At 44.0% G+C, this 21,377-nt stretch overlaps 1 protein-coding gene across 1 annotated transcript in view; it reads right to left on the bottom strand.

The window, feature by feature from the left end:
* RASEF (RAS and EF-hand domain containing) overlaps positions 1 to 21,377 on the bottom strand; it is a 101,958-nt gene that overhangs the window by 36,779 nt on the left and 43,802 nt on the right. The window contains exons 4-8 of the mRNA XM_040417040.1: positions 15,354 to 15,449; positions 10,606 to 10,683; positions 10,161 to 10,276; positions 10,009 to 10,077; positions 5,772 to 5,856 (exon numbers count right to left, since the gene is read on the bottom strand). Of these exons, the coding sequence (XP_040272974.1) occupies positions 5,772 to 5,856; positions 10,009 to 10,077; positions 10,161 to 10,276; positions 10,606 to 10,683; positions 15,354 to 15,449 (444 nt within the window). The remainder of the gene's footprint in view (positions 1 to 5,771; positions 5,857 to 10,008; positions 10,078 to 10,160; positions 10,277 to 10,605; positions 10,684 to 15,353; positions 15,450 to 21,377) is intronic.

Below are 21,377 nucleotides of genomic sequence, written 5' to 3'. Positions count from 1 at the left end.
GCAGGGCCGGCGTCATAACCCGGCATCCCCGGGCAAGTGCCGGGGCCCAATGCTCCTGGGGGGGCCCACTGAGCTGCTATGAGCACTTCCATCAATACAGATGGGAGCTCTCACTGCTGTCCTTTCACATACGCAGTACCCCTCTGGTGGGCCCTCTGAGCTGCAGAGACTCAGGACACGCCCCCTCTACACAAGACACACGCTGCCTGAGGAGAGAGACCGCACGGCTGGAGCTGGAGCAGAGAAGTGTGAACACAGTCTGTGAGTGAGTCTGCACTGTGACTGTCTCTTCTCTGTGGGACAGAAGGAAAGGGGGGGACACTGCTGCTTCATTCTATTTAGTTGTGTTACTGTTTTATTAAGCTGATTGTCTCCATGACACCTGCCCCCCCCCCCCCCTATACTGTCCTATATCACCCTTATGGAGCCCCTGCTGTCTGCTTTCCTCCCTCATGTATCCAGGGCTCCTGTCCCACCCTCCTATCTCCTATTGCTGCCCTGCACAGACCTCCTGCCACTACTTGTATGAATCCCCCTCAGAGCCCCTTCAACCTACTTGCTGTGTCCACCCCTCCTGTCCATCCAGGGCCCCGGGCCCCTGTCTCACTCCTCTGCCTCTCATTATGGTGGCATCTGAACCGCATTCACCATAAGGACCTTCTAACATCACAGGGTCATGTGACTGTGCCCCTCACCCCGTACTGTGCCCCTTTATACCCTGCATTGTGCCCTCTTACCACACCCTGTGCAGTGCCCATAGTCATTCCCTGTACTATGCCCTCTTATACCCTTTTATCCGGTCACTGTATGGTGGTTTTATCCTTGTATGGCGGTGTTATCACTATATGGCGGTGTTATCACTATATGGCGGTGTTATCACTATATGGCGGTGGTATCCAATAACTGGATGGCCATAACTGTATCCCTTTCTGCCCACACCACTTTTTTTAGACCTGGCATGAGCGGGAAAAGATACAGATTGCGGTGTTAAGGACCTTTGCGCCACATCTGTGTCAGAAATACGCCTAATATAGACGTATTTCTATATAATAAATGACCCCCTAATCGTATGATTATTCGGGGGGTGGGGCTAATATCTTTATAGTATATAGATTCTAGTGTATTATACTGTGCCCTGTATTTTCCAGTAGAAAATGATCCTTGGGAAACACAGTCCTTATCCCTGACCACCAGGACCAGGGAGCGCTCTGTCAGTACATGGCGGCCTCCCCTCTCCTCCATGCTGCTCCGCTGTGTACTGGGGCTTATTCTGACACTAGGGCTGGGTTCACATCACATTTTTGCCATCCATTTAATGCATACTGAAAATGTAAGCATTGACAGATGTCTCAGACTGATGCCGTACAGTGGCGTCCTTTCACCATACAGTTCCATGGTAAAAAAACATATACGTTGACGTATGCATTTTTTACTTGACTCTGCAGCATACAAAAACGTGGAGTGCTGCACATGTGTATACATCAAACCGATAGGAAAAACGTAATGTGAACACACATTTGGGGGGGGGGAGGGGGGCGTACTAAATTTCGCTGTGAGGCCCAGTCAGTTCTAGCTACATCACTGCACATCTCCTTCTCTCCTCCAGGCCTGGCCCAGGGGTGACGTCATGACGTGCGTCTCACTGCTGCAGCGGGCCGCCGTAGAGAAGGAGCGCAGGGAGCTGCGGTTAGTGAATGACAGGACCGCCGGCTCCCCTGCAATGATAGGTATGTGAGGGGGCCACTGAGGGGTCATTCATCACACTGTGAGGGTCCCTTACACAGTATAATGACTCCCAGTGCCCCCCATTTAGTATAATGATCCCCATTGACCCTCCATTTAGCATAATGACCACCAGATCCCCCATTAAATATAATAACCCCTCGTGCCCCCTCCATACAGTATAACCCCCAGTGTGGGGGCGACTGGGGGTCATTATTCTGAATGGAGGGTCACTGTGGGGTCATTATACTGTGAGGGCCCTTTACATAGTATAATGACCCCCAGTGTCCCCCATTTAGTATAATGATCACCAATGACCCTCCATTCAGTATAATGACCCCCAGAGCCCCCTCCATACAGTATTCCCCCCGTGTGGGGGCTACTGGGGGTCATTCAGGGCCGGCTTCAGGTTCATGTGGGGAGCTGGGAGCTGCGGTTAGTGAATGACAGGACCACCAGCTCCCCTGCAATGATAGGTATGTGAGGGGGCCACTGGGGGGGTCATTCATCACACTGTGAGGGTCCCTTACACAGTATAATGACTCCCAGTGCCCCCCATTTAGTATAATGATCCCCATTGACCCTCCATTTAGCATAATGACCACCAGAGCCCCCATTAAATATAATAACCCCTCGTGCCCCCTCCATACAGTATAACCCCCAGTGTGGGGGCGACTGGGGGTCATTATTCTGAATGGAGGGCCACTGTGGGGTCATTATACTGTGAGGGCCCTTTACATAGTATAATGACCCCCAGTGTCCCCCATTTAGTAATGATCACCAATGACCCTCCATTCAGTATAAATACCCCCAGAGCCCCCTCCATACAGTATTCCCCCAGTGTGGGGGCTACTGGGGGTCATTATTCTAAATGGGGGCGACTGGGGGTTATTATTCTGAATGCAGGGCCACAGGTGGTCATTATACAGTGGGGGGGGGGAATTGGGGGTTCATTATACTGTGTGAAGGGCCACTAGTAGTCATTATACTGTATAGGGGCCACTGGGGGTCATTATACCGTGTAGGAGCCACAGGGGGACATGTTAATGTAAAAAAATGCCTCATGGGGGCCCACTGGGATTTATCGCCCAAGGGCCCACATGAACCTGGAGCCGGCCCTGCCGCTCCGCTCAGTGAGCGGACACCTGAACGCTGCTTGCAGCGTTCGGGTGTCCGCCTGGCCGTGCGGAGGCGAGCGGATCCGTCCAGACTTACAATGTAAGTCAATGGGGACGGATCCGTTTGAAGTTGACACAGTATGGCTCAATCTTCAAGCGGATCCGTTCCCCATTGACTTTCAATGTAAAGTCTGGACGGATCCGTTCAGGCTACTTTCAGACTTAGAAAATTTTCTAAGTTTTAATGCAGACGGATCCGTTCTGAACGGATGCGAACGTCTGCATTATCGGAGCGGATCCGTCTGATGAAACATCAGACGGATCCGCTCCGAACGCTAGTGTGAAAGTAGCCTCATCCTGTTGTTCGCGCAGCTGGCATCGTATTCTTTCTTCTTCTTTCAGGACCTGCAAAAGGACCTTTGATGACGTAATCACGTGGTGAGCGCGGTGACGTCAGCGCAGGTCCTGCTGAATGAAGATAGATTACGTCATCAAAGGTCCCTTGGCAGGTCCTGAAAGAAGACGATGCCGGCTGTGCGAACAGGATGAGGTGTTAATTATTTTATTTTTTTAACCCCTAAAGCCACATTTTACTATGCATTCTGTATTAAGAATGCTATTATTTTCCCTTATAACCATGTTATAAGGGAAAATAATACAGTTTACATAACACCGATCCCAAACCCAAGCTTCAGTGAAGAAGTCCGGGTTCGGGTCTGGGTACCACAGTCATTTTTTTATCACGGGCATGCAAAACGCATTGCACCCGCACGATAAAAACTGAACATCAGAATGCAATCGCAGTCAAATCTGACTGCAATTGCTTATCTACTCGCACGATTTTCCCTGATCGCAGACGCAACGCATTCGGACCTAATCCAGACACGCTCATCTGCAAGGGGCCTAATAGTGCTGCATTCACTAGACCGTATCCATTTTGCAGTCTGCAAATTGCGGATCCACAAAATACGGATGCGGTCAGTGTCCATCCCGCACTTTTTGCGAGTCCCATTGAAAAAATGCCTATTCTTGTCTGCATAGCGGATAGTAGGACATGTTTTATCATTTGCAACTCGGCTGCATGGATTCGGCATTTTTTGCAACCTCATAGAATTGAGTGGGTCTGTAAAAAAATGCAGATTGGGCCCAACCAAAAATACGGTCGTGTGAATGCACCCTAATAGAATGAACCTTTTCTTTAATTATTGTGAAGTCAACCCATAGTTGATATCACTTTTTCACTTTTTTTTGTTATTGCCAAAAAACCTTAAAGGAGATGTATTGACAAAAAAAAAGAATAAGCCAAGAAAAATATTTTGTACTATCTCTGAGTAGCTTGCATGCTGTGTGCTTGTGTTTATAGGGGTTATCTTCGCATACAAGTATTTCTTTTACTTTTCTATGTGACCCTGCCTCCAGTGTTTGCTAGTTTGACACCTTACAGGATCCATGAAGGACAGAGTAAAAGAGTTTTTCTCTATTTTGTGAGTTCTTTCTATGTCCCAATTAGTAACTGAAATGATAAGGCACCGTGTGAAAACTGCAAGGCAGAAATGTGCAGCGAAGGTTTAAAATGTGATTTTGTCTTAGGCCCCTTTCACACGGGGCGAGTATTCCGCGCGGGTGCAATGCGTGACGTGAACGCATTGCACCCGCACTGAATCCGGACCCATTCATTTCAATGGGGCTGTGTACATGAGCGTTTTTTTTCACGCATCACTTGTGCATTGCGGGAAAATCGCAGCAGGTTCTATATTCTGCGTTTTTCACGCAACCCAGGCCCCATAGAAATGAATGGGGCTGCGTGAAAATCACATAGCATCCGCAAGCAAGTGCCGATGCAATGAAATTTTCACGCATGGTTCCTAGGAGATGATGTTAGTAAATAGGGATGAGCAACCCCGGACCTCATTAAAGTCAATTCACTGTATTATTTTCCCTTCTAACATGGTTATAAGGGAAAATAATAGCATTCTTAGTACAGAATGCTAAGTAAAATGTGGCTTGAGGGGTTAAAAAATAAAACAAATAAACTCACCTCATACACTTTCTGGCGCAACCGGTATCGTCTTCTTTCTTCTTCCTGCAGGACCCGCAAAAGGACCTGCGCTGACATCATCGCGCTCACCACATGGTGAGCGCGGTGACATCAGCGCAGGTCCTGCTGAATGAAGATAGAAGATCAGTGGGGGTCTGACACCTGGTACTCCCGACAATCAGCTGTTTGAGGAGACAGCGTGCGTTGTGCGCACGTGCCGCCTCCCTTCTCTCTTCCTGCTCTGCTGCTGTATATCTATGGGACAGCAGCAGTGAACAGCACGTGCCGTCTCTTCAAACAGCTGATCGGACTGTGATTTTCGCACATTATTACAAGATGTAGGCCCCCTCTTTTGATTTTGCCCAGGGCCACATTTTGTCTAAAACCGGCCCTGATCAAGTGGATGAGGTGAGTTTATTTTCTTTCTTTTTTTTTAACCCCTCCAGCCCTATTGTACTATGCATTCTGTATTAAGAATGCTAATATTTTCCCTTATAACCATGTTAGAAGGGAAAATAAAAAAAATCTACAGAACACCTAACCCGAACTTCAGTGAAGAAGTCTGGGTTCGGGTCTGGGTCTGGGTACCACATTCAGTTTTTTATCCCGCGCGTGCAAAACGCATTGCACTCGCACGGAAAAAATGAACAACGGAACGCAATCGCAGACAAAACTGACTGAAATTGTGTGCCTACTCGCGCAGTTTTGCCGTAATGCACCCGCAACGCTTCCGGACAAAATCTGTGACGCCCGTGTCTGGGATGAACCAAGAGAAAAGATTACACTTTGATAAAGATTAGTCTGCCCTGGGCCATGCTCGTAGTGACATAGCGGTGCTATTATCCTAGCAGGAAGCCTATCATTACACACCAGAGTCAGGAACATGAACGTACCAGTGATCTGTTGTACTTGATCAGACTGTTCTCCAGCACACTCCGCAGTCCATCATTACTGTCATGCAGCTTTCTATTAGCTGTTCTGTAATCAAATGGTGTAAAATGTGAGCTAAAGACATGCCATAGGGTCTTTTCTGCTCAATTTAAAAGATAATTATACAACATAATCCTACCTTTAAATCAAACATATAATTACGTATAATGCAGCAGAGCCTTTTTAACTGCTAGCCAAAAATCAATGAAAGTAGTATTTCCTCCATCAGAGCAATCACAGCTAAACAAAATGAAATGAAAAGAACTATGGTGCCATTTTTACTTTGCCAGGAGATAAATGTATATTTTTTTCTTACCGAATGATTTCTATTAGGGTTGGGCGATTAGGACAAAAATGAAAATCGGCATTACATGAACATGTAACCTTGATTTCGATCATAGAATGATTATTTGGGGGTGTAGCTTGGGGCGTGGCTGGGGCAGTGGCTTAGCACGGGGTGTTATACGACACCAATGATTTGATCATATTTTGAGTTCTGCACTTTAAAAAAAAAAGGCAATTTTTTTTTCTCCGGAGTTCTTGATGTACATATGCTTAAAGAGTAACTTAACCTTTGATACAATATTTAATATATTGTCCCTAATAAAACTATTACTAATATACTTTATTAATCGATTTTGTATTTTTACGACACTTTTGCTTCCCTAAAGCGCACCATTCCCTGCACAGCGGTGTACGGAGTACAGAGTAGACGTTTTATCAATGGGCAGCGGCAGAGCTGTGAGTACGGGCAGGAGCGCACATTGCTCCTCCTGCCTGTACTCACTAGACTATTACTAACTCCTGGTATAGCACATGGTACCATAAAGTGTCATAAAAATACAAAATCGATTGATAAAGTATATTACAAATAGTTTTATTAGGGCATTAGGGACAACATATTAAAAATTGTTTAGGTTTAGGTATTTTTTAAGTATGAAATCTGGGATATTTTTTGTAAAGGGATTGTACATATTTTAAGAATGTTCTCTTGTTCTCTCCTACGTAGCCCATTATATGCCATCCATTTAGTGTCCCTTACTACCTTTCAGGGTATGTACAGGAATACACAGCAATATAGAGGGGTATATACAGGAGTGCACAGCAATATAGAGGCCCTCTGTATCGCTGTGCACTCCTGTATATACCCCTCTATATTGCTGTGTACTCCTGTATATACTACACCCATGTATATTGCTGTATACCCGTGTACTCCTGCATATACACCTCTATTAGATGAATGGAACTGATTTGGAGTTACAGAAAACTTCTGCAACAAAATCTGCCACCGGTGAAGGCACCCTTGGAGAGACAGTGACGATTATGCCACTCACTCAGGATGACGGACAGCCTTCTGTGTATACACACTGACACAAAGTGCTGGTAATCAGGACTCTCACTGTCTCCGAGGAGTCCCTGTAAAGATTTTACTGAGATATCCTGCTCCATATCATACAAACTTGTGTAAGTCCAGCTTCTCTCCATCTATCATATTTTGATCGCAAACAGGAATAAATAAATCATTCGACAAAAGTTCCGGGTCCATTCACACATCCGTATGTGTTTTGCGGATCCGCAAAACACGGACACCGGCAATGTGCGTTCCGCATATCGCCGGCACTATAATGGAAAATGCCTAATCTTGTCCACATTTGCGGACAAGAATAGGACATGTTCTATTTTTTTCGGGAATGGAATTGCGGACCCGGAAGTGCAGATCTGCATTTCCGGATCCTAACAGCACATCCTGTGGCCCCATAGAAATAAATGGGTCCGCAATTCCGTTCTGCAAAATGCGTAACAGAATTGCGGACGTGTGAATAAAATTCTCTGAGCACTGAGCTCGTTCTAGTGGTGGCAGAAGGAAAATAATATGGCGCTATGTCAGAAAGCAGCAGGAGCTCAGATGGGTCACTGCCTCATAGCATTGGTGTAGTCTGCTTCTATGGTAGGTATGCTCCTGGTTCCCCTCCTCCCTGATGTCCAGCAGTGCAGGAACCCATACTGCACACTCCTGCAACTCAATCGTCTCGCAAGCTTCTCTAGCATCGGACAGAGCCTCACAGTGCTGTTTCTAGTGTAATGAATAGAAGCTTTGTAGCAGAGACTTAGGGGGTTATTTATTAAGAAATATACACCAATTTTTTTGTGGCAGAATCTGTGCCTTTTACCCGTGATAGGGGAAGAGGGGGCAGGCCGGCCCTTCTTATTTACCATTTTCTACGCCATGTTGTGGTGTGGAAAATGGTCTTAAACTACTCCATCATGGGAGCTAGCGTAGTTTAAACCAGATGCAAAAGTTATGTAGAGGCCAGCACCTCTACATAACTTTGGCTCATCCGCGGCCAGCGCATGGGGATTAAAATGGGCGTATAAATCGCCAGCCTTAATAAATGGAATGATGGAATGCTTATGGAATGATGATCGTGTATGTGCTCTGCTGCTCCATTCATTCTCTAAGGGACTGCTAGAGAAAGCCAAGTGCTCTACTCAGTTATCTCTGGCAGTCCCACAGAGAATGAATGGACCAGCAGCATGCATGCATAATCATTGCTCAGTTTACTCTTGGGACTCCAGGACCCCATTCTTGTGATTGGTTATGGTGCAAGTGGTCGGACCACCACCAGTCAGATACTTTTCACCAGTCCTTAGACAAGCCCTTTAATTCTCTTCTCCATCAGTAAGGTGAGATGACAGCGATAATACCACTTCTTTTTGACCCTTAACGGCCATCTGTCACCAGCAACCTCCCTATCTAACTGTTTGCATAGACAAATGGTTCACTTGACTAAAATGCTATTTTTCTTTTGTTGATCCGAGGCTCCATTCCCGAGTTATGATACGTTTTCTTAACATGCAAATTAGGCCTTTGGTCAAATAAGGACGTTACAATTGCTCTTCTTGCACCCAAATTCCACTCTTTTCGGTGGGAAGTCCCCCGTGGCCACTGCCTGGCCCTGTAAGTCAAAGTAGCGGAGGAGGGGCTGACCACAAGAATGAATGGGGCTTAACTGCATCAAGAGCAATGGTGATGCCCTCGATGGACCAAAGGCCTCATTTACATATTAAGAAAAAGTATTGGAGCCTCGGATCAACTAAAAAAAAACAGCGTTTTAGGCTACTTTCACACTAGTGTTTTTGCTGGATCCGGCAGGGCTCAGCAAAAACGCTTCCGTTACTGATAATACAACCATCTGCATCCGTTATGGACGGATCCGTTTGCATTACCTTTAACATAGCTAAGACGGATCCGTCATGAACTCCACTGAAAGTCAATGGGGGACGGATCCATTTTCTATTGTGTCAGTCCGTCCTCCGCATCCCAGCTGCTGTGTGCTCTCCGGTATGAGAACGGAACCAAACGGAACAGAATGCATTTTGGAGAATTCCGTTCTGTTCAGTTAAGTTTTTTCCCCATTGACAATGAATGGGGACAAAACGGTAGCGTTTTTTTCCGGTATTGAGACCCTGTGACGGATCTCAATACCGGAAAATATTAACGCTAGTCTGAAAGTAGCCTTAATCAGGTGAACTACAGCTACTGTACATGTGTCAATTTAAAAAGCTGGATATGGAGGTCACTGGTGACAGATTCCCTCTTACTCCAATTTTTCTCTTTCTCCACTACACATCCACTGAGAAACCCCCTGCTACTAGTCTTTTGCTTTTTCCCTCTTTTCTTCTTCATCTATCCCTTCTCCATCCTCTGTTTTGCATTGCAGGGAGTATTGTTTTACACATATATCACCTTATCAATAATATTTTATTAGACTGACATTGTCACTCTCCGCTGCGACTTCATTTACTATATAGGTCATGGACTAAGGGTATTGCAACAGAGCGATATGTGTCGCCCGACAAGAAAGTCGCACATTTCACACCATGTATATCAATGGTGTCGCCGTGCGACATACGACATGCTGCCATTGTGACTCGACAGTCGCATAAAATCCAACAATGCTGAATTCTGTGTTGCAAGTCAAATGTTGCCCACAGCTTTTACTCCACTGACTGCAACGTGTTTACGACTTTGCTGCCAAATCCCAGTTCTAAAATGGTGGCACGACAGCAAGTCGCACATATTTATGTGGCGCACAACTTTTCTGCGACTTGATGTGGTGCGACACAGGACCTACCCTAGGTGCATAAGTATTCTCTGAACTGTAAGGCTTACACTAAACCCCGAAAAAATATACATACTGCAGTATTTCAATTTGCCGTGACAGATTCTCCCGGTCATCTGTGTATTCCCTGAGAATTTCCATATCTCTGAAAGGAAGAATAAATCTGAATTACATTCCAGCCATAAACTTCATTAAAGCATTACTCAGAATGTGGCGCTCGGTACATACCTTTCTGAGCTCAGGCTTTGATCTGCATAATCACTTTTCAGAGCATCCAGTTCACTCTGGAGGAATGAGATGCTGGTTTGAGCCTCTAGGAGTTCCTTTTTAAGTTTCTGATTTTCCTGGTGGAACGATATAGTGATATTCTTAATGCTCGCCCAGGTACTTGAGAATATTGTGATACTGTACATTATTCTGGACTATGAAAGCGCTGTTAATATTTCCATCAGTACTCAACCAGTTAACCACCCAAAACAGTAAAATGCCAGTTTTTGATTTATATCTTTCCCCTGAAAAATTGCTACGATTTAGAAGGCTGAAGCACTGATAACAGTACATTTTGCTTGTTGTGCAGCGTCACGTAAAGTAATATAGAGCGACAGACACTAAAATTCAGCAAAGTACTCAGGTCTCCATAGTAAAATAGGAAGCATTGACAGCGAGGACTTACCATGGTCAATTCATGCAGGCGTTTCTTTAGAGCAGCCACATCTTCCTTTAAGCTTATGTTCTTCGACTGTTCTTCCAGCTAGGCAAATGATACAATAGGTGATCCAGACTTACATTATAGACGTTCAGCATTATTGGGGTCGATTATTAAGGCCGGCGTATAATATTAATCTCCCTGCGCTGGCGGCAGATGTGGCAAAGTTATGTAGAGGTGCAGGCCTCTACATAACTTTGGCATGAGGTGTAGCCAACCATGAAACATGGCTTAAACTACACCAGCTCCCTTGCTGGCATTGTTTAAGACCATTTTCCACGCAATAAACTGACATAGAAAATGGTAAATGAGACGGGCCAGCCCTCTTCCTTGCCCCCTCAGCAAAGTGGCGTGAGCAGGGAAAAGTTTGCGACCGAATCTGCAACAGAAGTACACCAAAAATTGGCGTATTTCCAATAATAAATGACCCCCTATATGCCTGCGACAAAGCATCTAAACGTACTAAAATGGCAATATAAAAATACAAATACTGTGGAGCCTTTACCTATAGCAACCAGTCTTTTCTTGGGTAGCACAGGGCATTGAAACATACCTGCTAGTTTTAGGTGATAACCATTTAAAGGGAATCTGTCAGCCGGAAAATTACTGTTAAACAAGTGCCTTGTAGGGCTAGCTGAATATAAAGATGCCTTTCACTTCACACTCCATTGCTTTATTATGGAAAGAAAGCACTGGCAAATGAAATGCCAAGTGCATTAAGGGTAGACCCAAGCCACTTTGTGCGCCCTTGTCCTCCAGCTTTCTCTTCCAGCCCCTCCCATTCCCACGAGATGACTATGCAGGAACCTGGCACAGTCTGTCAATGAAGAAGGAGAGGAAGCAGGAGGAGCATACAGTGGCTTGGGCCCATCCTTGGTGCACCTAACTGCTCATTTGCTTATTCTCCAGAATAAAGCAACGGATCTCTAAATGAAAGGTATCATTCCTTTCAGCTGAACTAGCCTTACAAGGCATTGTGCCTGGTTTAAAGGGGTATTACAGATTTTAGATATTGATGACCTATCCCCCAGATAGGTCATCAATACCAAACTGTTAGGCATCCAACACCTGGTACCCCCACCTATCAGCAGTTTGTGCAGCTACTAGTGCTGGAAAGTAAATGGTGAATGGACTGCGTCCACTGTGTAGTTACTGTGCTAGCATACTGCAGCTCAGCTCCCACTCATGTGAATGTAGCCCAGCACGGCCACTACACACTGGATGGAGCCTTCTGCTTCTGGCTCATCCACTGTTTACTTTCCGGCACCGTCAACTGCCAAAAACAGCTGATTGGTGGGGGTGGGGGGTGTTGGACACAGACTCTGATAATGTTGACCTATCCAGAAGACAAGTCAATATCTAAAGGCTGAAATACCCCTTTAAGGCTCCATTCACACGTCCGTGGTGTGTTGCGGACCCGCAAATTGCGCATCCGCAACACACCCGCCCGGCACCCCTATAGAAATGCCTATTCTTGTTCGCAAGCTGCGGACAAGAATAGGACATGTTCTATCTTTTGCGGAGCTGCGGACCTGAAGATCGGGGCCACGCTCCGCAAATGCGGATGCGGACAGCACACTGTGTGCTATCCGCATCCATTCCGTCCCCATAGAAAATGAATGGGTCCGCACCCGTTCCGCAAAATTGCGGAACGGATGCCGACCCATTTGAGGACGTGTGAATGGAGCCTAATAGTGATTTTCCAGGTAACTCCCTTTAAAGGGAACCTGTCATGTGGATATTTGATTATAATCTAACTAATTATATACAATCATTAACTACTAAAAAGTACCTTAGATGTATTCACTTACTGGTGTGACAGATGGTTACCTCATAATATACACACAAAGATGCCACATGCTAATGAGCTGATTACATATAATGGCTCCTTTTGTCCAGGAAGCAATTATTAGGAGAAATAAAATAGCCGCTGTCCTATCAGTACACACAAAACCTGTCCTAATCACACAGGAGGACAAGTTACTTCACAGACTCACTCTATCCAATCAGTGCTGCCATTGTCAGACTGTGCAGGTACACCCCCCCAACTGGTTACCTCTCCTCTGTACCCTTACTGAAGGCTAATAGCAATTAATTCATAACTTCTAGTAGAAATAATACAGGAATGGCACAACATAGAACCATAAGAATAGATGCTCCAGAATTGTTATTACATGGGGAATGCATGAAGCTATTAAAACAGGCATGTCAGGGGAGGAGACAGGTCCTCTTTAAGGAAATGAGTTCACTGCAGATGAACAAAGATTAGGAAAATTGGGATTTTGTAGTTTTGAGGGAAACATTTTTTTAGGGAATCAACTCAATAATATAGTTATTAGAGATGAGAAAAACCAGGTTTGGCCGGCTGTGGCCGAACCTGGTTTGTTCCTGTACATACTGTAAGTCATATTGCTAAGGAATCCGTAGCTCCATTCATGCATATAATGTATGACCTCCGATGAGGCTCTTCAAAGATGGCACCGGATAATGCGAGGCTTCATCTGTCTCATGCATGCACCATTACTGTAAGTAACAGCGCACGCATTAACTAATTACATTACAAATCCGAACCTGGGTTCGTTAATGATTGTGGAGTGCATCAACGAACCCAGGTTCGAATTCATAATGTAATACATTAATGCATGTACCGTTATTTACTGTGCACGCATGAGACAGATGAAGTCTCGTGTTGCCCAGTGCCATCTTAGAAGAACCTCATCAGAGGCCATATTTTATAGGTATGTACAGAGGTGCGGTTTCCTTAGCAATGTGACTTCGCTCATCACTAATACTAATATACATTTAAAAAGGACATGTCAACACTCCTGACAACTCTGTCTTAGTAAATACATGTATTCCCCATAAATTAACAATTACGGACCATCTTGTGTCATTGTTACCATCCCTCTTGTCGTTAGAATGCAGACACATCTCAATAAATTAGAATATCATCGAAAAGTTAATTTATCTCAGTAATTCAATTCAAAAAGTGAAACTAATATATTATATAGATTAATTACACACAGAGAGATCTATTTCAAGCCTTTATTTATTTTAATGTTGATGATTATGGCTTACAGCTAATGAAAACCCTAAGAGGTCATTTGCATGGGCCGAGGATCAGTGCAGTTATCAGAAACAAATGTTTGTACCAACTCTCATTCCTAATTGACCTGTGAAAACGTGCTGCTGACCACCCAACAAACGAGCAAATACTCATTTGTCAGAGGATCATATCTTTCATGCAGCACCACAAATCCTTATTTGCCGGCATCACAAAGCCCTGTGTAAACCGGGATGTGCTGCAGACAAACAATGAAACCGTATGGGGTCAAACAATCATAGTAACCATCATTCACCCCCATACAGGAGCAATTATGCAGCTTAAGACTGGGCAATGACTGAGATCACACGTTTCTCATTCTCGATCATTGCCCACTCTACCAGCTCATATAAAAGGGCCATAAAGCTATCAGCTGATCAGACAGTCAGACTTTACTGACAAAGTGAATGGTAGAACCAGGTTGTCAATTTATTCATGAACTTCTAGGAGAAATAACCAAAGAACATTATGGCCAACCCATCTCATTTACCATTTTCTACACCAGTTTATGGTGTAGAAAATGATCTTAAAGGGCTTCTGTCACCCCACTAAAGTGATTTTTTCTTTTTGGGCTAGTTAAATTAGTTATATTGCGATATATGAAAATATAATTGTGTTCCTTACTTTGATCCAGCAGTTTATTAAAAAAACGAAGTTTTATCATATGCAAATTCGGTCTCTACCAGCAAGTAGGGCGTCTACTTGCTGGTAGCTGCTGCAGAAATCCGCCCCCTCCTCTTGTTGATTGACAGGGCCAGCCGGGATCTCCTCCTCCGGCCAGCCCTGTCGGCGTTTCAAAAATCGCGCGCCTGTGTTGAATCGGCGCAGGCGCTCTGAGATGAGGAGGCTCGTCTCCTCAGAACTCCCTCAGTGCGCCTGCGCCGATGACATCACCGAAATAGAAGACGTCATCGGCGCAGGTGCACTGAGGGAGTTCTGAGGAGACGAGCCTCCTCATCTCAGAGCGCCTGCGCCGATTCAACACAGGCGCGCGATTTTTGAAACGCCGACAGGGCTGGCCGGAGGAGGAGATCCCGGCTGGCCCTGTCAATCAACAAGAGGAGGGGGCGGATTTCTGCAGCAGCTACCAGCAAGTAGACGCCCTACTTGCTGGTAGAGACCGAATTTGCATATGATAAAACTTCGTTTTTTGAATAAACTGCTGGATCAAAGTAAGGAACACAATTATATTTTCATATATCGCTATTTAACTAATTTAACTAGCCCCAAAAAAAAAAAATCACTTTAGTGGGGTGACAGAAGTCCTTTAAACTACACCAACAAGGTAATTGGCATAGTTTAAACCATGTCGCAAGGGTAGTGGAACCAAGCACCAAAGTTATGTAGAGACCTGCGCCTCTACATAACCTTGGTGCATCTATATCTGTGACAGTCTTAATAAATGACGCCCTTAGTACTTAGTGTCTTACTTTGTGGGATGAGCAGTTAGCTTTATAAATATCTGCAATAATAATGTTAATATAATGATCCCATTACACAAACATTTAGCAGCCAACTGCTGTCCTGCGAGATCATTTACAGAAATGTTGTCTTCACTTTCTATACTGCTCATTTCTATGTTCACAGTGCTGCCTTCTAGTAATGCTGTTACCTTTTTGAGCTTTTTGATTGCGACTTGGAGTTCAGCAACTTCTGATTCATGTTGGCGCTTCAAGTCGTTGAGAACGTCCTCTGCTTTTCTCTTCTCCTGGAATAGCCAGAAAAATAGATTCATGTTCTTGTTAAAGTTTTGCTGCTTTATATGTGAAGAAGTGAGGAAATGTTTGCAGATGAAATATACAAAGCATTTGCAAAGTCTTCAGACCCTTTCACTTTTTTTTTATTGTTGCCTTGTGCTAAAATTTAAAAAATCATGTTTTCTCACATCAATGTGCACTCAATACTCATAAAAAGGGAGTGAAAACAGAATTTTAGAAATGTTTGCAATTGTTTTAAAAAAAAGGAAAAACTAAACTTTTGCACGGACATAAGTATTCAGACTTAATACTATGACACATGAAATGTAGCTATGTTTCTACACCTTGACTGGAGTCCACCTGTGGTAAAGTTAGTTCAATGGACATGATTTGGAAAGACACACCCTATCTGTACAAGGTCTCACATCTGACAATGCATATCACAGAAAAAATCTAAGGAGGAAAGAACAGCTATATAAAACCTAGAGACTTGTTTGAATGGGATCTGGAGAAGGGTACAAAAAAATCTGCTCTACTGAAAGTTCTGAAAATCATAGTGGGCTCCATAAATAATAATTATATGGATGAAGGTTGGAACCACCAGGACTTTTCCTAGAGCTGGCTAAGTAAACTAAGTAATTGGGGGAAGAAAGGCATTGATAAGAGAGGTGTCCAAGATCCCAACGGACACTCTGGCTGAGCTCCAAAGATCCTGTGTACAGAGAGAAGAAACTTGAACAAGATCAAGCGTCACTGCAGCACTCCACCAATCAAGGCTTTATGGAGGAGTGGCCGGAAAAAAAGCTTCTTCTCAGTAAAAGACACACAAAAGCCCTAAAAGACTCACAGACTTTTTCTCCTGTCTGATGAAACAAAGATTGAACTTTTTGGCCTCAATTAAAAGCATGAAGTTTAGAGAAAACTAAGCAATGCCCAATACCATCCCTATAATGAAGCATTATGGTGGCAGCATCAAACTGTGGGGGTATTTTTCAGTAGTTGAAAACGGGAGAGCTGAGTAAAAGCTGAATATAGCAAAATACTGAGAAACTGTTAATGAAAACCTGATCCAGTGTGCTCTGGACCTTGAACTGTGCCAAAGGTTCACCTTCCAACAAGATAATGGGGATCATTTATTAAGACCAGCTTTTTAGACGCCGATCTTAAAGAGGACCTTTCACTACTCTACAAACTAAAAACTAACTATATCAGTGGGCAGAGCGGCGCCCAGGGGTCCCCCTGCACTCACGCCTAAAACAGGAGCAGAAAATGATGAATGAGACAGGCCTCCTGACCCATCCCCTTTCCCTACCCACGTCACGCCCACTTTTGTTGGCCTGGCATGAGTGGGGAAAAGTGAGTGGGAAACCTTTGCACCGCAATCTACGCCAGAAATATGCCTAAATTAGACGTATTTAAGTTGTTAAAAACCCCAATGACCCTAAGCACTCAGCCAAGACAACACAAGAGTGGCTTAGGGACAACTTTGTAAATGTTTTTAAGTGGTCCAGCCAGATCCCTGACTTAAACCTAATTGAACATCTCTTTAGAGACCTGAAAATGACTGTCCACTAACAGTCCCATCCAACCTGACATAGCCTGAGAGGATCTGTAGAGAAGAATGGCAGAAAACCCCAAATCCATGTGTGCAAACCTTGTGGCATCATAGCCAAGTATACTGGAGACTGTACTCGTTGCCAAAGCGGCTCCAACTAAGTACTGAGTAAAAGGTCTGAATACTTATGTCAGTGCAATATTTTAGCTTTTTCTTTTCAATAAATTAACAAAGATTTTGAACATTCTGTTTTCACTTTGTCATTATGGGGTACTGAGTGCAGAATTTCAGCATAAGGCTACAATATAACAAAATGTGAAAAAAGTGAAAGGCTCTGAAGACTTTCTGAATGCACTGTATTTGATGACAACAAAGTTCTGGTTGCTGCAGGACCACTTACTGAAAATGAGCCAGCAGATTCATAACAATCATTAGTTAAATAACAAAGATGTGCATTACATTGGCAGCCGGAGTAGTTCCCCCTTACAGTGCCAGCTATAATGCTCCCACACACTACCAGTCACTGTACCTCCATAACAGTGGTAACCACGCTGCCCCATAATAAGGCTTTTTTCACATGAGAAATATACGGTATGTCAGGGTCTGTTAGGTGAAAAACTGACAGCACACCTGACAGAAAACTTATTTGAGTGTAGTCTAAGAGTGCCGCACCATAACAGTGTCAGCCACAGTGCTCCACCATAACAGAGTTAGCAACAGAGCCCCACCATAACAATGTTGGTCACAGTGCACCACCTTAACAGTGTCAGCCACAGTGTCCCACTATCACAGTGCTAGCCACAGTGCCCCACTATCCCAGTGCTAGCCACAGTGCCCCACCATAACAGTGTTAGCCACAGTGCCACACTATCACAATGTTAGCTACAGTGCCCCACCATCACAGTGCTACCCACAGTGCCCCACTATAACAGTCTTAGCCACAGTGCCACACTATCACAGTACTAGCCGCAATGCCCCACCATCATCGTGCTAGCCACAGTGCTCCACCATCACAGTGCTAGCCAGAATTCCCCTCCATCACAGTGTTAGCAACTGTGCCCCATCATAACAGTGTCAGCCACAGTGCCCCACCATAAAAGTGCTAGCACTATTGCCCCACCATCACAGTGCTAGCATCAGTGGGCCACAGTGCCCCACTATCACAGTGATAGCCACAGTGCCCCACCATATCTCTAATAGCCACAGTCTCCCACCATAACAGTGTTAGCCACAGTCCCTTACAATACAAGTGCTAGCAACAGTGCCCCACCATAACAATGTTATTTTTAGTACCCCACCATCACAGTGCTAACCACAGTGCCCCACCATAACTCTGTTAATCACAGTCCCCCACCATAAAAGTGTCAGCTCATATTCAAGTGCCAGACTTCCATACAGTGATTTTAGAAAATCTGTCACATACCCCATTAAAAAAAAAGGATGGCAAAGTTAAATAGGAGAGAATAAGACATTTTCTGTGTGGTATTAGATATACAAGACAAGTGGAGGTATTCTAATGGTGTTCACCTTCTAATGTTCTGCTGGTGATCACAAGTCAGTTATGAGCCTAAACTGTTGAACACAGCTATATGGAAGTGTACACACGCCCTTGAAATGTTTGACAACCATATTCATAATCAATGTGATACAAATCCCAAATAAACCAATGTGTATGAGCCCTTATGACTTAAAGAATGTGTAGTATTATGGTACTTCATAAATCCTTCAGTTTACACTACATATATTATTCACCACTAGGGGGTGCAAAAGGTGCATCTTAGCTCTAATCATCATCTATTTCTTACTTACATATAGATGTGTACACTCTTACCTGATCTCCAAACTGGAAGTGGTGTCAATTTTAACCTGACAGCAAAACACCATAATATCGCGAGACTGTAACTAAACTCTAAATTACTGCAATACATATCACAACCACTGGGTGGTGAGTGCTCCACATTTAGCTTATTGCTCAAGCTGCTTTTTCTTCTGTTTAGAGAACAGAGAAGCTAGCCTCAGATATGAGATATTTATCGGCAGACCCAGTTAAATTTGGTGAGATCTATTGAGAATATTAAGTGTGCGAAAGTCAAACACATTAAGAATAAAGGAACATTAAATCCAGAATCCAAACATTATGTGTGATACTGTCTGCAGAGCTGTGTATCTAATCCTATCCTGTGTGATACTGTCTGCTGAGCTGTGCATCTAATCCTATCATGTGCGATACTGCCTGCTGAGCCGTGTATCTAATCCTATAATGTGTGATACTGTCTGCTGAGCTGCGTATCTTATCCTATCATGTGTGATACTGTCTGCTAGCTGTGTATCTAATCCTATCATGTGTGATACTGCCTTCTGAGCCATGTATCTAATCCTATCATGTGTGATACTGCCTTCTGAGCCATGTATCTAATCCTATCATGTGCGATACTGCCTGCTGAGCCGTGTATCTAATCCTATAATGTGTGATACTGCCTGCTGAGCTGCGTATCTTATCCTATCATGTGTGATACTGTCTGCTAGCTGTGTATCTAATCCTATCATGTGTGATACTGCCTTCTGAGCCATGTATCTAATCCTATCCTGTGTGATACTGTCTGCTGAGCTGTGTATCTAATCCTATCATGTGTGATACTGCCCGCTGAGCTATGTATTTAATCCTATCCTGTGTGATACTGTCTGCTGAGCTGTGTATCTAATCCTATCATATCAAGGTTCATTATAGCTTGTATTTTAGTCATTGAGCTCCCAGTTCTTTCTATGCTTATAAGTCCTGTGGGCAGTCCTATTCAGTGATTCCTGTATCACTGAGCATACAGAGGTAGCTGTCTACCAATGAGTAGGACCAACCAAAGTCCAGAATGAGCAGGCACTCCAACGAATAAGTTATACGTAATCTTTTTCCATAAAACTTTATATCATTCCATATCAAACCGATATCTTCTCATCTCTTCCTGCTCTATAACATACTGCCTCTAGTTCTCTCAGGATGTTCAGTGACAGGTAGACTTAAATTTATGATTTAGATAGGCCCCTTCTTCTCTTAAGAGAGCACATTAAAAACCATCATTGCCAGATCAGAACAAGAAATAGTCAAATTTTTTCAGTGGAATTGTGCGTTCACATACACAGGTCATGAAAGTAAAGCCCACACTGTTTCTTATGTAGTCTAGCAACTGTTCATGTGTTTCTGTGTAAAAGAGGCGTTTACTCGGCTCACACAGATGTGCTTCGTACTACCAGCCCACAAAGTAAAGACTAAGCAGGCACGCAAAATTTGTCTTTAAGGTGTATTTGTTGACTTTAAATAAGAAATGTATCTAGAACAATCCACCTTATCTAAGCAAAGCTTTTGATATTTTTCTGTTACTCATCTTACATCATAATAATTCAAAGTGATTTTCCTCGAACAGCTGACAGTGGACATTACAATGATACTGGTCATCAGATGGTCAATTGGTCAACCAATAGTGCTTTGATTGAGCGTTATAAGGTTCTTCAGACAAAAAGTGTTCTGACTCAATAACAAGGCTGCAAGTGTGAGGCTCTTTAGACAGTCTCTATGGGTATGTCTGTACTGAGCCAGGACTCACACCAACAAACTTTATCAGACAGCATCAACTCCACTGAAGAGGCATGTATGAAGAATCCAAATGACGCTTCCTTTCAAGCTGAAGATATGCACAAAACGGCAGGATAAAAAGATGATTCTTTGCCAGAGCTTACCAGGGACTGACATCAGACCCTGACTACTTTTTGTAAGTTTGTCCTTGCTGTCTTTATGTAAACTGCATACAATACAATATGTCAATGAATAACATTGTTTTGTGGCATGACAATCCTTGTCTGAAATTTTTTGATTTCACAATAAAACAAACATTAAAGGGAGTCTGTCATCAGCATTTCACGTTTGTAACCCTTCCCATTGCTTTCAAGCATGCTTACAGTTATTAAAAACGTTACCTTTAGCATCAATCCTGGACTAGCATATGCAAATGAGGGCTCGCAAGTGCCCAGGGGCGGCGTTACGCTCGTAAGTGCCCTGCTAGCTCAGCCTTTTCTTCGCTTCCCCCCGCCCCTTCCTTCCCTCCGCCCGCCCATCCTTTCCCTCTGACCGCCTATCTACTAACTTGTTGTTTCAACGAGATCCTGGGGCGGGGGGAAGCGAAGAAAAGGCTGAGCTAGCAGGGCACCTACGAGCGTAACGCCGCCCCTGGGGACTTGCAAGCCCACATTTGCATATGCTACAAAGATGTTTTTTGACGGTTTTATAAGTCCAGGATTGATGCTAAAGGTAACGTTTTTATTAACTGTAAGCATGCTTGAAAGCTATGGGAAGGGTTACAAATGTGAAATGCTGATGACAGACTCCCTTTAACAA

The sequence above is a fragment of the Bufo bufo genome, chromosome 2, assembly GCF_905171765.1.
Source record: "Bufo bufo chromosome 2, aBufBuf1.1, whole genome shotgun sequence".
NCBI lineage: Eukaryota > Metazoa > Chordata > Amphibia > Anura > Bufonidae > Bufo > Bufo bufo.
The sequence above is the reverse complement of the archived record's forward strand: the minus strand, read 5'-3'. Positions and strand labels throughout refer to the sequence as shown.